The 16923-nt window shown below is 42.3% G+C and overlaps 1 protein-coding gene across 1 annotated transcript in view; it reads right to left on the reverse strand.

The window, feature by feature from the left end:
• RELN (reelin) overlaps positions 1-16923 on the reverse strand; it is a 699179-nt gene that overhangs the window by 250878 nt on the left and 431378 nt on the right. The window contains exon 20 of the mRNA XM_029615599.1: positions 11181-11417. Within this exon, the coding sequence (XP_029471459.1) occupies positions 11181-11417 (237 nt within the window). The remainder of the gene's footprint in view (positions 1-11180; positions 11418-16923) is intronic.

Raw genomic sequence — 16923 nt, forward strand, 5'->3', positions numbered from 1 at the left:
TGTTTTCAAAGAGGAATCACCTTCAAAATGGCCGCGATTCTGACGTCATTGACCTTATACATCACTTTAAAAATTATTTGTAACACTATAATTAGTGAATTTTACCCGTAAACTGTACCTTCCTGGTACACCCGGTCATGACCTATTTCACTAAACAATTTTTTTTTCTTATCTTTAATGATTTATTGTAACCAAACCTTTGACGGCACCTGTTAGAGTACGATAGTACACTTTCCCTACATTAATTTATGTGCCATCATGTAAACCGTTGCGATGGTAGACTACTTAGAGACAGTATAGAAAAGATTTTAAATAAATAAATAAATAAAGAAATAAAAATTATATGGTCCATCTTAATATGGCGAATTTCTCTCGCACGTCATTTCCTATATATGGTCATCACCGTATTTGGAACACCAGATGTCATTTCCGGTACGCTGCTTGGCAGTCGGAGGATTTCCTTTAAATTCGGCGTTTTTGCCTTGCTTAAGCTGTCAGTCGCAGAACGGATCGCTGGCAGGCTGCACTTTGATAGCGCACGTAAGTACTCGAAACGCTGGATAGTAGCTCTTATTATAATATCATTGAAGCACAATATTTATTATAATCCTCCTTGTACTATCATTTTTCAGCGCATAAGCAGATGCTGTTTCTAGCTAATGGACTGATTGTAATACAGCCATACCGTAAGTTTGACTTCCAAGTCTAGCGTCATTGTAATATATTAGCCATTGGCATTTTATAAGAGCTTTCTATTTGTTTTCCACGCAGAATTGCTCTGACAGTTTCTCGTCACCTGAAGAAGGAGTAATAAACTCTGAAACACTGTGGTGTCGGAGGATATACTTCAAGACTGCACATACTATCTACTGTCGTGTGGATTGAGATAAGTGCATTCATTAGTCATTGCATACTGAACAGTGTCTGCACTTATGATATAGCCCTATATGCCTCATTGAACATAAAAGTCGGATCAAGAACCAGGACCTCAAGGCTCCCATGGTGCAACACTGTGTTACTCATCAACACACGTTTGAACAGCTTAAATGGTTAATTATAGAGCAGGTTGTACAATCATGGCGAGGTGGGGACAGAATTTCAATCTTAAATTTGAAAGAACAACAGTGGATACACCGCCTCAAATCTGTGGAACCACATGGTCTAAATGAAAGGATCGAGTGGTACACTTTGATTTAACTGTATCTTTTTTGGGATTTTATGTTATCACCGATCCCTCTTCAGCCAAGATGGCGTTCTTAGTGACGCATAAGCCCATATATGGATAGATGTGGGGGTATCCTGAAGTCGAGAAATTTACAAGATGGCGTCCGATGACGTCACTTCCCTTTTTTTGGATAGTTCAGATCTAAAATGGCGCCCGTCAGTGACGTATATGCCCATTTCAGGACTTAGACACTGTTTTGGCGCCCTTTTCCCCTTTAAAAGCCAGCGTTTGCATCGCGCCGGCCGCTGACAGACGTCTTGCACGGCTCCATGAATGCTAGTTCAGCATCACTGGAAGTCAGTATTCTATGGGGACAAGGTATTTCTTTGTTCATTTCAACATAAAGTGGATATTTTATCAACCTGCACACTTTGCTTTACAGAACCATTTGAGACGCTATAATACAGCCGCATAACTTGCCTTCCACGAAGTAAGTGCTTTCTTCCATCCTTCATGCTAGCCTAAAATTGGCGGGTATCTTGGCACTGTCTTGTCTATATTTACTTTATTGCAGCAATGTGAAAAACCGGCATTAGTGACATCCGAGCCCCTGAGGAAGGAGGGTTTCCTCCGAAACACGCCGTGTCGGAACAGCGTCGGATTACACTTGTACTAACAACACTGGTTTGTCTACGGACACGAAAATCGCAAGTTAAGTATATCTAGAGACTCTATATCAGAGTACTAATAGAGACTGACTGTGCCGTGAGATAGCTACCTATTGCAGGAGCATCACATGCTCATAGAGACCGATGATTACAAGCAAAGAAAAGCTTGAGCCATTATAAGCTTTCATGTCAGCTTAAATAGTTGACATCTATTATGAGGTCTCTTTGAGCGTCCCCACCGCTCAACTTATACGGGATTCTTTATTTTTTGTCGATAGCCCTATATGGTGCATATTAAGTGTTTTAAGCAACCTATGATTAGATAAGCCCGGTGCTCTATGGGCTTCACAATATAAGCCAACAAGCATACTGTGGCAATATATGACAGTTGCAAAATACACTTACACATAGAGTTCTTTATACAGCTGAATCTACTATTGTGTGATTCATCTCCCAATTCTGGCAGGTGCCTGGCTTTTAAACTCTACCTCATGGAGAATAAGAGACACCACTCCCGGGAGGCAAAGAGAGATGTGCACCCAAGCCACCCTTAGCCCTCCAGGCCCTGAAAGAGACAATCTTTGCCTCTATAGTAAAAGGATCGAGGTCCTGGGGGACAAAGACCATGAGAGAGCTAGCCTGAGGTGCCGGCCCTGAAGAATATACAAATCGTTTATGACCTGTGGGAACGAACGGTGATTCCCATAGGCCTGGAGACAAACTAGTCTGACTCCAGCTTTCTTACAACAGTATGTCTTTATTACAGCTTCACACATGTACAACAGTAGATTATCTTCCCTTCAGAACAGAGTACTCTCTTTACCTACAGTTCAGTACTGCTTCCCTCAATAATCACAGTTCAGCTTCATCTCAGTGTTTGAACAATGTTATATTATAGGAGCTGCCTTCTTCTTGGAGACCTAGGCCTGGTCTGGTTATCCCCACCTGGATCCCAGCTCTTATTCCCCAGTCTCTGGTTATGCCCTCTGAGCCCCACCTGCCCAGCAGGATCCTGCTCATAGATAATTATCTCTTTAGTGGATTTAAGGTGAACCAGGTGTCTAGCCTGGTCCTGCACAAGTAAATAGGGGAACATTAGGGGCACTGCTTTACATACCTCTCCCCTCAGCTTAGAACCATCAGGCAAGTGTCCCTACTCTCTCCTGGATCCCATCTAGGAGAGTCCAAGACATCCCATTCCCCTTCCTCTGGCTTCCCACCAGTTTGGGAACAGGGACCTAGTGACATGCTTATCCCCATCTCTTAGGGTTACCCTTGACAGCATCATGACCACCACTCAGAGTGCCATTCACACAGTGCACATCTCCAGTCCTTTAACTAAGTCCTTTGCTTGATCTGGGTTCAAGTTCCACCCCAATGGAGCTTTATGGACTGACTGAGGAACCATGAGTGCTGGTTCCTCTATAACAAGTTGCACCCACTTCCTGGCACCTGGTATCTCTGATGTAGAACCTCTTCTTGGCTCCGCTGCTTCCTCAGTTGCTGAAGTCTCCACAGTGCCTCCCTCTGGGTTCTCTGAGTTTCCACCTCTGTACACTCTGGTCATTTGCTCACATCAGTTGCTGGCTCCTCTGCTGCCACTCTTGCTCGTGTCTCCGTAGCGCCACCCTCTGGGCTCTCCATGGCATCTCTCACTTGCCTTTCCATGCCCTTTCCTTGGGCATCTCACAGGAGCTGTCTCTGGACTCACAGCAATGTTTGGGCACCTTACAGGGTCTTCCTTGAGACCTTCTGTAGTGCCAACTTCCAACTTCTCGGTACTACCTCCTCCTGGGCAGTCTGTGTTGTCATCTACAGGGCTCTCTATGATCCATCTCTCAGGGTTCTTCACAGCCCCCTTCTCATGGGAACAGTTCTCTGGACTCCCAGTAGTGTTTTGGCATACTATAGGATCTTCCTAAGGACCACCTGTAGCACCATTCTCAGCCGGTTGTCATGACTCAGTCAGCTCGCTGACCCCCTCTACCAGCTTCACGTCCAGTTCCTCCATGAGCTGTTGGTATTCCTTGTCCAGCCATTCCCTTGTCTGCCTGGACGCTTGGGAGTGAGTTTCCCTTGCTCCATTAGTCTGGCTGGCCTTTCCAGCTGCCAAACCTCCGTTCAAGCCCTTGAAGAAGGAGCCAGCCTCCGAAACATCAGGATGTCGGCTGAGGCAAGACCGACTACAATTTTGAGATAAGTGAATATTGCAACAGTATCCACGTGATCATTTCAGCAACAATTGCACAGTGGACAGTGAGCACTACAAAAGTTTGCATTCCAACACTGGGGTACCTAATGATTTTTAAAGCCTACACATAGGCTTCACAGTCACGATAGCCGTATTTTTTTACAGCATCGTATGAAGGTACACTCAGATTATTGACATCCATATAACAGGTCTCTTTTTGAATTCATAATTTTTTCATGTTATATTGTTTGGGTTTATAAATTTTGCTAAAATTATTTAGCATGCCATTTAGTGATTTGGTCTTAAAAAGATTTGTAAAAGATCAAAACAACAAAAAATGTTTAACAATGTTTAACTTTGAAAGTTATGTCGATTAAGGAATTTGAATTCAATATATAACAGTTTAAAAAATTGGTTTTCTGGTAAAATGGGATAAAAAAATGTGTTGCAGTTTTCACTAGGGTTGCACGGAATCAAAAATAATTCACAGGTGGAGGAGGATTGGTTGATGATTATACATGAAAACCGTACAGACCTTGTGTTGGGCTGAAAAATCTATATATGAAACCCTTCCTCTACTTTTTCAAAAATTTTGTTTTTGTTGAATTAAACTGGGTAACTTGCAAGTGTCTCACCACACATTGCAGTTTACCTTTTAAAATAATTGATATTTAAGTAGAGACTTGATTGTGAGCAGAGAATCAATTTTCATAATTTGTAAAAATTAAAATTCACTGGGGGGTTATTTATATATTTAGATTATCATATTGTCAATTCCCCAAGAAGACTTTGGTGCTGTTTCGAGGTTTTGGTAACAATAAAATTAGGCATTAAAAAATATTGGAAGTTATGAATACATTGAGGCCAAATACAAGCTGTTCCTCTTTTTAAGGAATTACAAAGCGCTTATGTGTCATTTCTGGTCTTATTTTATGCAATATAAGGTCTTTGATGTAAAATACAGAATTTAATCATTGTTGACAGAGTACTTTGGAAGAGGACAGAAGCAAACAAACATTAATTTCACTTGCATTAAAAAACATCTTTGAAGGACTGACCCCAGTGGCTTAATGGTGGTATTTTGCACTGTTATGAAATGGGAACTGAGTTTGATTCCACGTTTAGGTCTTCTGCTCCACAGACTAGCTGAGGATGCTGCGAAAACACTGTTCATAGCCCCTGGGGGAGTGGGAGGAGGAAGGCATGAGTCATTGTCATTGTACGATGGCAAAATCAAGTGGCTGGATTTAGGGACTATGAATGTTGAGTTCTAGAAGGAGCCCTGATACATAGCCCCCTAGCTGAAGACTGTCACTGGCATGACTAGATTAAAGTAATTTGGGTAGAAAAAATATTAGGATAAAAACCACTGGATAGCGGTAAATGAAGACTCATGGTATCAAATCACAGTCCTAGTTCCAGCTGTACTGTAAGCCCAAAGGCACGGGGGATAATGTTTTGCTGGCTTCAACCACTAATATTTTGTCATTCATTACTGCCACTTCTCTGCAGTGATAGATTTTAATAATTTATTCCTTTTCCAGGAAGCATCTTCTAATTGTAAATTTTCACAGAGGTGCAACTTAATTCTAAAATTGTATTTCATGACAGTGGGCCTTATGCTGGAGAAAGTCTGCTTTTTTTCTTTTAAGGTGCAGTCTTCAGTATTAGCATTATTTGACATGCTCTTCTATCCCTGTTTACTCTTTTGTGACTGTTATAAAATATTCTGTAGCTTAGCATGGTAGGTTGAATCCAAGATACCGCTGTCACAAATTACACCAGATACTAACAACTTTGTTTTGGTAACATGTACTTTGCCACAACCCTCAGTGCTGAGGTCAGGATTACACAGAAACACAGAACATGATGGTAGATAAAGACCATCTGTCCATTCGCATTGCCTGCTCAGCTTTACAAGCCCTTTTTCTCCCTCAGGGATCCTCAGTCCTTTGTCCCACAATTTCTTGAATTCTGATACTGTCATGGCGTCTACCACTTCAACTGGGAAGCTGTTCCATGCATTCAGTATCCTTTCTGTAAAGATACTGTTGTGTTTGAGGCATTGTGGACCCTTGGTCGCAATGGAGATGACTCCGCCCACGGGGAGGGGCCCCGTGGGGAACCACTGCGATAGGCTGAACTCAGATAGCAGACACAGTAGGGATAGAGTCTTTATTGTACTGCTGTAGGTAGATGGTGAAGCAGGAAGGCAAGGCACTGATCCACGATGTGCCAGTACGTTCAACAGGCTCAGAAGTGTAGTCTCACCCAGATGGTCACGATAGGCAGGAGCCCGCAGTGCGGGTAACGCCGCAGCTGGTGGGTGGAGCTGGAGCACCGGATCGTAGAGGTACTCACGGATTGAAGGCATCTTCCTGATGGTAGTATGATGGGACCAAAGGTCCATGGTGCAGGATATGATGGCTGGTAGGCCCTCGAGGAGCAAGTACCTGATAGTCCGATATCCTGAAAGGTAGAGAGAGAGAGAAAGACTCCCGAGGAGCGGTTGTCTTTAGTTAGTGAGGGCCCCGAAGGGAAGTTGGAAGCGAGAGACCCCCGAGGAGCGGGTGTCTAGAGTTCTGGTAGAGCGAGGCCCTTGGAGTGATATCAGCGTCTAAGCATGCAGCTTAGAGTGGTCAGAGTAGCTAAACCGAAGTTCTTGCTAACTCAAGGTGGTAGCGGAAGCGGAGGCTTGTTAAACCTGGAGGTACTGACGTCATGTGGTGGAGCCGCCCCCGAGGTTCCCGCCATGACGTGTATTTGAGCATCAGAGAGGTGCACGCTCATGCCCTAGGAGGTCACGGGAGTGAGCATGGCAGACTGGGACTCCCATGCTCGTTTGGAAATGCCGAGACCCTTGGCACCGGAGGCAGCCATCTTGCCCAAGGAGAGTGAAAGAGGAGAAAAAGAGGTAAGGCAGAGCGGTCGCAGCCATCTGCGAACGACGGATGCAACAGATATATTTCCTTAGAGTTCTTTTGAGTTTACCCCCTTTCATTATCATCCCTCATTCTAAAGCCTCCTTTTTATTGAAAGGGGCCTGCCTCCTGTTCCTCAGAGGTATTTATATGTATCTATTATACCTCGCTTTCCCTCTTTCCTCCAGGATATACGTGAAAACTGACCCATATGCTTTATGATGAAGACAGTTGAACATTTTAATAGCTGGCCTTGGACCGACTCCAACCGGTTTATATTCTTTTAAAGATACCGTCTCCGGAATTATACACAGTAATCCTAATGAGGTCTCACCAAACACCTATACAGAGCCAATATCACCTCCTTTTCCTGTAGCTATTCCTCTCCTTATGCACCCAGGCATCCTTCTGGCTTTTGCCATTACCTTATCTACCTGTCTGGCTGCCATAAGATCATCAGATATGATCGCTCCCAGATCCTGTTCTTGATTTGTGCACATCAGAACTTCATTCCCTGCACTGAACTGTTCCCGCGGTTTTTTGCAATCTAGATACATACTTTTTATCAGACCAACAAATGTGATTTGAGAAGGGATCTATATGGTCTGGAAACTTCATTGGGCAACAACATCTTTGAATAATTCTTGAGTTGGTCCAATTAAAGGTATCACAACCTGTAAAGAATCCAATTTTTTTCCAGGAAAAATAGGGTTACTAAACTTCTACACTGTTAGGATGAGCATATGATTTAGCAAATCTAAATGTAATGCTGATAACTAACAGATTGCTTTCTATAACTACCAAACATATCTAAACAAACCACAATACATTCATAAAGGGTTCAAGAACCTATCTCAATGTCAAGTTATATATCTAATTTGGCTAAGGGGGTACAGAAATACAAAGTAATCATGTTGGTGAATGTTGCCCCTAACTTGCACCAGTGTGAGCACAGTGAATTTTTTGGAATGTTTCTTTAATTTGTTTCTATGTTTATAACCTCGAAGGATTATTGCACCAGCTAATGCTTCCAGGAAGTAGAAAAAAAAAACCTATATTACTGTTCCCACCACATTTAGAGGTAGTACAGGGATCTACCTAACTTAGGGGGTCATTTTGTGAAGCTTATCGCGTGCGATAAGCGCTATTGCATGCGAAAAGTCCCTTTTCGTGTGCGAAAGCTTGCTAGGGGCAGAGTCGGGGCTTGCTAGGGGCGGAGTCTGCGATGTCTTTGCTGGCGGCGATAAGGTAAGCCACGTTATCGTCGCCATAGCGTGCCCAATAGCACCACCTTTCATGGTGGTGCTATTAGGTGCGAAAGCCGGCAGCGATAAAACTCCTGCAGCGCTATTTCTAGTTTCCTGGGGGGATGGCACGATAGAATGGTGAATCCAGGCCTTAGGGCCTGATTTGCTAAGATTTTTTTTCTCAATGGTAAATGGGCCTTGTAAATCATGCCTAAACTTACAAGTGTTTGAACATCTTTTTTTGAAATGCCCATAATACTGCGTTGTGTTTTTGGAAAATGAATACTGTTTCCTTCAACATAGTTTACTCAGAAGTGAGAATTCAAAGGAACACAGTGTTGTGCAGTAAAAGCTTTTATATTCTAAATTTTGTATACATTATCTTTTTTTATTCTGTGGGCTTTTCAAACACAAGTTTAGAAATGCAACAGAAAAAAGTGACATGTCCATATTGCATGTGTTCTTTTGGAAAAAATTAAGAAACAGTAATTAAAGAAATGGCATTATCAAAATCAAGTTTTGATGTTTTAAACCTACATTTTTATGACTGGCTTCAGATACCTGGATTCTACTTACCAGCAGGGAAGATCAATAGATTGAACATCTCCAGAATTAACTGTGGTAAGTCTCCTATATTCAAACCTTAACACTAAAAATCAAGAACTATGAAATGTAAATCTCTGGAGCTCAGCTGTTTTGTTTATTTACAGCCCTTCAAGGAAGTCAATGAAATCATTCACCCACTGTTTCGAGAAGGCCTCAAATAAAAAATTATTTTAAAATTCTGTTTCAGTGCAGAACCACTCATTAAACACTTGACATAAACAATGTATCTTAGTGGATTCTCCTTCACAGAATCCCAGTAAGTAATTAACGCCTTACAGATGATTAGAGGCAGTTCTTCCTCAGCTGAAAGTAAGCTTGTGAAGACGCATTGTAAAATGATTTATAGCATATTGACTATAGTTCTTCTAATGAAAAAGCAATTGTCAAAAAAGTTTTTCCCAGGAGAACACTCTCAGTTCCACAGCAATCCATACTTATGGAAAGTCATGAGCTAGGAAATGAAAACCAAATGGACCCACAGCTGGGATAAGCCCACAATAATTAATTTAACTACCAATCATTTGCTACAGACCTGTTATAAGTTAAAAAAAAAATTTCCCCTGAGAGTCACAAGGTCAGCGAAGGGCATAGTTCATGCTTTTACTTGCCTAATAAATATAATTTATACGAAAAGTCTTTAGTGAACGTGGACTGTACAAAACAAAACAAAAAAAAAAATAATAATAAGAGCTTAACATTTTCCCCCATTAGAGATTACGAATATGTTTTCAAACAGGAAACAGAAAATTTTGTTTTACACATATTATTTCATATTGTAAATAGCAACTCAGGCAATAAACAAGGTTGAACTGTTTGCACATTTTAAAATAGAAGAATATAAGAAACTGCTGTCTTCAGCAACAAAGGAAAACAATGCCATTGAAGGACTGTTCATTCTGACTCCTTGATTAAGAAAACAGCAAACAGTTTGGGGCCTGCCATGTTGCTTGGCTTTAATGAGCTGTGAACACTTTCCCCCTCCTTGTTAAAGTGGTTAATGCTGCTTCTATAGCCTCATTATCACTGGCACAACACATTCTCTGTTGTTCTGGTATACAACCCCCTTTAGTCTGAAAGATGATCAGGAAGTCAAATTGGATTGCTCTAATGTACTTGTTGATAAAACTCCTGCAGGGCTATTTCTAGTTTCCTGGGGGGATGGCACAATTATTTATATATCCTTCATGTTTCCTGCAATTACTACAACTGTACTTTCTCAAAGTAAAAGGCACATTTAAAACTATGGTAGGTTAAGAATGGCCATCAGATTTTGATGAAACAGTGCTTCCTTTCAAGACTGTGATTAAGGCACAGAAATTAAAATATTATTTTCATGAACTGAATGTAAGTGGTACAGTAACTCAAAATGTAAGCTGTGAGAAAGAATATTAATTTTATATAGAGAAGGCTTGTTTCTGTATTGCACTAGCATAGGAGACTTGTACTATAGCTAAAAGGGTTCTAGCCAGTTCCTTGTGGATATCACCAAAGTACTGTAAATAATGGAGCAGAAGGACCTGCCTGCTTCCTTAAACAGTGAAGCTCGGGTGTTGCCTTCTGAACAAATGACACTCAATCTGTCTACTTTAGGATGGGCCAGCCAGTATCCTTGTCACTACTGTCATAACATGAAGAAACAACAAAAGAAGATCTTAAAGAATAATGACAATAACAATGCATGTTTTTTTGAATCAGCTGATCTGCAAAGGAGAATGGTTCAACCTGTTGACTCTTTTTTTTGTTGATAAGAACATCCTTGTTAGGATCTGTTTCTACATCCCTTCTCCCACATATGTTTGCCATAATTGTTTCTATAAAAGGAGCTATTAAAGCATAACTTCCCAGACCTGCACTGAATATCCACATATTCCTTCTTAGTAGTGTGTGCATATAATTACTCTTTAATGAAGGGCTTTCCAAACCTATCTTGATAACCCATACAGCTAGTCAGGTTTTCTGGATATCCAAAATAAATATGCATGAGGTATATTTGCATATATTGGGCTACCAATGTATCTCATGTATATTCATTGTGGATATCCTGAAAACCCAACTGGCTGTGAGTTCACCCGAATAAGTTTGGAAAGCCCTGCACCAAAGAGCATTTTAGGCATGCTGCTAATAGAGAATATGTGGACATTTGGTGCAATGTTGCAGTTACTTTCCTTGTTTCTGGCTATGTGCACTGGAGTCATTGATGGTAGAAATATACAATAAGATATTCAAAAGAATGAAATTTAAAAATAAAATAAATAGCCCCAACTTGGAGCCAATAACAGAGAAAGAACTAACCTTGATGCTTTTTTTTTTTTTTTGTGTGTGTTATGTGAGATTGTGAATTATTTGTTTAGGTACTGTGTCAGATAAAAGAAATGGTCTCACCATAGGGTCCAGTCATGACCACAGTATGGCTGAACATTCCCTAGGTAGAAACCCAAAGACTGAGTGACCTCCACCAGGTTGGTGAAATCCAGACTAATGCTGTTGAAAAGCGCTGATGTCATGATGATCTCATCAATAGCCCACACATCTTCACCCTGGCCAGAGTGATAGGGCTGCCACCATCTAAACTGGATTCCAAATTTCCTGGCATCTTCTGGAAGCTCCACAGATATTATCCTAAAAGACAAAACACAAGAATTTACCAAATGCATTTACATGCTTAAAACTGGGTTTTACATTTGTAAATGCACTTCACCCAAGTAAGTGGGCTTTGGAAAATTGCTACTGTATATACCATTGCTACAATATCCACATTAAAGGCTGGCTTTTAAAAGGTCTGCGTGCGTAATACCCGTTGTTTAAGCGCGTGGCCTGGCCTTTATGCCACGCGAATTTTCAAACGGGCCCGGCCATGCGCATAAATCCCGGTACGTGCACAAGTGCCGGGCCTCTTCAAAGGGGCGAGCCGGGGGCGGGGTCTGGGCGAGGAGGGTCAGGGGGCAGGCCAGGACCGCACCATTGTACGCTGCCCAATGACTCGCGCGCCAGCAGCCGGCCAGTGTATGCAACTTACTTCAGCTCCAGCCCTGAAGTAAGCTGAAAAACGAAAAAGGGAATTGGTGGTAGATAGGTTGGGTTTGGAGGTGAGGAGGAGAGAAGAGGGGGAGGGAGTTTAGGTAGGGGGGTAGGGAACTGGGGAAGGCCCGATTGTGTGGCCATGCGCATGTTATAAAATCGGCGCGCCCATGTGCGCGTGCCGGGAACCGCACGCGCACATGGACGCGCAAATCTTTTAAAATCTACCCCTATATACACTTAATGCGGGTAAATGGATTTTGAAAATTGCTACAATAGTATATTACATTTACATGCGTAATTCCTTTGAAAATTCACTTTTTATATTTCAACAGGAATCACAGAAACTCGTGTATAAAATAAGACTAAGCTGACTGTGTGCTTATTCGCCCTGCAAGTTAATCTGAACATTTCAGATTAATATACTAGTTTAATACAAACTGACTTGATTAATTGACAGGGACTTTTAATTCTGTCTTTTTGTTTGGTTGGGCATATACATTTATCAAAACCTTTGACCATTGTATTCTACATTAATATCTGGAAGAAAAATGCTCACTAACATAATCATTCAAACTTAATCTTGTCAGACAGATACTGTGCAACCAATGGTCTTTTTTTTTTTTTTTTCCATACAACGCACACATTCATTTCATTGCTGTGTCGAAATCTGATCAAAGGTCAGTCCCAAGAGTGTACTGAAGCAGAGCACACAAGGTCATTTGATTTGTCTTGGAACCTACGACAACAAACCTGCACTTGACAAACTAAAGAAAATGAAGAATAATATCTAATTTCCCAGAGCAATCATTGCACACAGTAGCAGGGTGCATCCGTTAATTGCCACTGCACTGACATGTGCTTGCAAGCCCCATAAATCACAGAGTATCGCACTGTTCACACGCATCACGCAGGGCGAAGATTTGAAGTATGCTGGCATGGGAAACATTTGTCTCCATCTATGTACCAAAACTGCAAGTTTTAGGATTAGAGGCTTCGGTCAATGTGAGACATATGTTGAAAATGGTGCTTATGCATGCGTATTGAAAGAGGAGTAAGACAAATTAAGCACCTGCATAATGTGGAAAAGGACATTCCCATTCCCAAAAGCAATGCTTTTCAGTTTTGTCTGATTCGCTCCAGGGCATGCAGTAATTCTTCCCATGCACATTTATGTGAGAAGGTAACGGATGGTTTTGCCATTGCATGAAATCTAAAAGTGACCTGACCATTCTTTTTTTTTTTTTTTTCTGGTGAAGCTCTGTGCATGGTTTTACTGTTCTGCTGAATATTTCAGCTTCTTTTTAAAAAAAACAAAACATCATGAGGTTGAAAATATTATGCGCTTCAGCAAATGACTTTGGCAGAAATACATAAACAGTTGATAAGGAGAAGATGATTCAGGCAAGGACCAAACAATATGGGGAAAGGGGAAAATGATTGTCAACATGTCTGCCAGAACACAGGTGGAATAAAAAAAAAGGATGCACAATTTTGCAACAATCTCTCCATAACAATACTAAGCAAATTATAGAACAAATATTAAAACTGATCTTTTTGGATAGAAACATTTTCTACGGGTCAAGACAGAGTGACTTTTAAACATTATTTGTGAAATTGCAAGGGAGCTCTTTATAAAACCCCTGAACATTTTGCTCCTTAGTTCACCAAGTAAGAACTACTGCACACTCAAACAGGTGAGCAAACTTTTGAGCAATTTGTTCGGGCTCCCCCAAGATGGGTATCCACCAGGCAGCCACCCTGCCAACCAGAGGCTCAAAGCACCCATTTTGTTTCTCTTCAAGTTGCTGAAAGGAGTAAGCTCACACATACACACACGGACAAAGAGAGGCAAACACAACCTGTACTCAGACAGACTCAGAGAGAAACAGATACTTCATACCAAGACACAGACACCCCACACCCAGACAGACAGATAACGAAACAGACACCCAGGCAAACATAGACAGACACAGAGGGCCGGATTTTAAAAGGGTTACGCGCATAAGGTATGCGCGTAACCCTTTTAAAACCCCCCTGCACGCGCTGAGCCTATTTTGCATAGGCTTGGCGGCGCGCGCAAGCCCTGGGACGCGCGCAAGTCCCGGGGCTTGCAAAAAGGGGCGGTCGGGGGCGTGGCCAGGGGGCATGGTTTTCCATCGGGGGCGTGTTCGGGGGCATGTGGGCGGTCCGGGGGCGTGGCCGAGTGCCCCGACACAGTGGCCTGTGTCGGGGCCTGCTGCGCCGGCACGCGTAAGTTACTACTGCCCGGTGCAGTAGTAACTTTTCTGATAAAGGTAGGGGGAAGGGTTAGATAGGGCCGGGAGGGTGGAAGGAAAGTTCCATCCGTGGCCACTCTGATTTCGGAGCGGCCTTGGAGGGAACGGGCAGCGCGTGCACGGCTCAGCACGCGCAAGTTGCACAAATGTGCACCCAATTGCGCGCGCCGACCACGGATTTTATAAGATACGCACGGCTACGCGTGTATCTTATAAAATCCAGCGTACGCTCTCTTTTAAAATGTACCCCAGAGATCCTACAGATATAGAGACCCCCCCCACAAACATAGACAGACATAGGGGCCAATGCAGTAATGTTCGCGGAAAGCGGGCGCTGACTTTTCAGCACCCGCTTTCTTAACGCACACATGGCGACCGCATGTGGGGTGGCGCCATGCAAAATGTAAATTAGGGGGTCGCGCTAGGAAGGAGGGGCTAGGGTGGCTTGAGCGACCTTAGCGCCTCCTTGCTAACGCAACCCACCGCGGCTGCCGGTTGTGAAGACTGACGCCGGTAAAAGTCGGCCTCGGTTTTCATAACCTGCCTGTCTGCCAGTAATAAAAACGGCCACCAAGTTTATCGGCGGCCATTTTCATTACTGGCAGACGTCCGGTTATGAAAAACGAGGTGAGTTTACCGGCGTCGGTCTTCATAACTCGGCGGTCTGCCAAGTTATTTTATTTTTTTTACTTTAAAAAAAGAAGTACAGAAAAGCAGTTTTTTCTGCTTTTCTCTACTTCTTTTACCTGCACTCAGCTATTAACGCCTGCTTCAGGCAGGCATTAATAGCTCAGCGATAAATGAGCATCTGAGGAGTCGGGGCGGCACTGGGGCGGACGCCGTGAAGACATCACTGGCGGCGAAAAGGTAAGGAGCCTTATCACTGTCAGTAATGCGGCCAATAGCACCACCTTCCCGGTGGCGCTATTGGTTTGCGAAAGCTGGCAGCAATGGCACCGCGGTGGTGCGATCGCTGCTGGCTTTCGCAGGCCCGCCCCCCTGCCCCCCATTACTGCCGGATTTTCTAAGTTCTGTGAACTTATAAAATCCAGGTCTATCTCTCATCTCTTATCTCTCTCCATACCCGCTAATCAGACAAGTCACTCCTATCTGTACCTTTCTCCTCTACCACCAATTCCCAACTCTCTGCTTTCCACGTGGCTATGCCATGTGCTTGGAATAGTCTTCCTGAACTGGTGCACCATGTTTAAATCCCTTCTAAAGACCTACATTTTTGAAACCTCTTTTAAATCTTATGCCTGATTGTCTGCCTTTAGTCTTGTTAACTAAATTTCTTTTCTATTTAACCATTGTCTTGCTTTATGAAATACCCCAAGTCTCTTTTCCTGTATGTTTGTCTTATTAGATTGTAAGCTCTATTGAGCAGGAACTGTCTTTTTGTGTGTTTGTACAGCACTGCGTATGTTATGTAGCGCTATAGAAATACATTTTATTGTATTTGTTTTTCCTCTGTAAACTGACATGATGTTTTTTCGAATATCGGTATAGAAAACCAAATAAATAAATAAATAGTAGTAGAGGTAATAGGGCTATATCTCATGATTATATGCTGTATAACACACATTGTAACCCTATTGTGGCTTGATAAATCTCCCCCTTAGATTGTGAGCCCACTGGGGACAGGAAAATACCTACAGTACTTGAGTGTAATCTACTTTGAAGTGCCAAAAAAGCAGAATATAAACAAACAAACAAACAAACAAACAAATAAATAAATAAATAAATAAATAAAATAAATATATTTTTTTAGGAGCTGAGAAAAACTCCATCTCACCCCACCTTTTTTTTTGTTTTCACTAATTTTTCCTCTCCATTTTTATATTTTTCTTAGTTTGCTCATCTTTTTTATTTCTCATGTTTTGATTTGCTTAATTGACTGTTTCACACTTTTTGTCTTTATTCTTCCTTCCCCACTTCCTCCCTTTCTCATCCACCTCCCCCCCCGCCTCCTTATTCTCTCTGGCCTCTTTGCCCATCCCCCTCCCTTACCTCATCCCTTCTTTTCCCACCGTGGTCGACAGCTGTGATCTCTCTCCCTGGGTGGGGGACCCGGCAGGATTACAAACTCCTCCTGGGCTGAGGGTGCCAACTCTTCCTAAGATGTGTAACACTTCAGTGGTTGCCCCCCCCTTATCCAGCTCTGCTGCAGAATAAGTGGCTCTTCCCGTCCCTGGACTCGCCACAGCAGAAGTAGCTCCTCTCCCTGTCTCACTACAAGAGGCACAAGCTGTGGCTTGCATTTAATGATGTCACTATGTTCTGGCAGTTCCCTCCCTCCTGAGTTTGCAGTGGCTCCATGGTACCCAGACTCGACAGCATAGCCATTTTTTTTTTCTTCTTTGATTGGACGGTTCAAGCCCCTCTCTTTGTGGTGGGGGCCCAGCCCTCAGTTTGCTCACTCCTGCACTAAATAACTAGGATCAATGATTATTTGATGGCAGAGTCATTGCATGACATAGGTCAACAGTGCAGCATGACCACAAAAATATTTAAAAAAATGTTTTAAATATTATTAAGGAATTGCACTAACAGAAGTGATCACAGTTGTTACATTTTCTTTTAGAATTTGCTCGGTATTTGCTGTGGTAAGATTTTTTTTTTTTTTTTTTAAATTGCATAATCCGAAATTGTTTCATTTTGGTTCATCCGGTGAGTATCAACCAGAGAGAAGTCAAAAACAGAAGTGTGTAACATTCACTGCTCAGAAGTGAGAAAAGTGAGAAGACATTTTGCACAACAGTCAAAATAATGTGAAATTAAGCCAGGTCAGGAATATGGATAGTTATGTCACTTATAGAAAGAGAAGA

This window comes from Rhinatrema bivittatum, chromosome 9 (assembly GCF_901001135.1).
Source record: "Rhinatrema bivittatum chromosome 9, aRhiBiv1.1, whole genome shotgun sequence".
NCBI classification, from domain to species: domain Eukaryota; kingdom Metazoa; phylum Chordata; class Amphibia; order Gymnophiona; family Rhinatrematidae; genus Rhinatrema; species Rhinatrema bivittatum.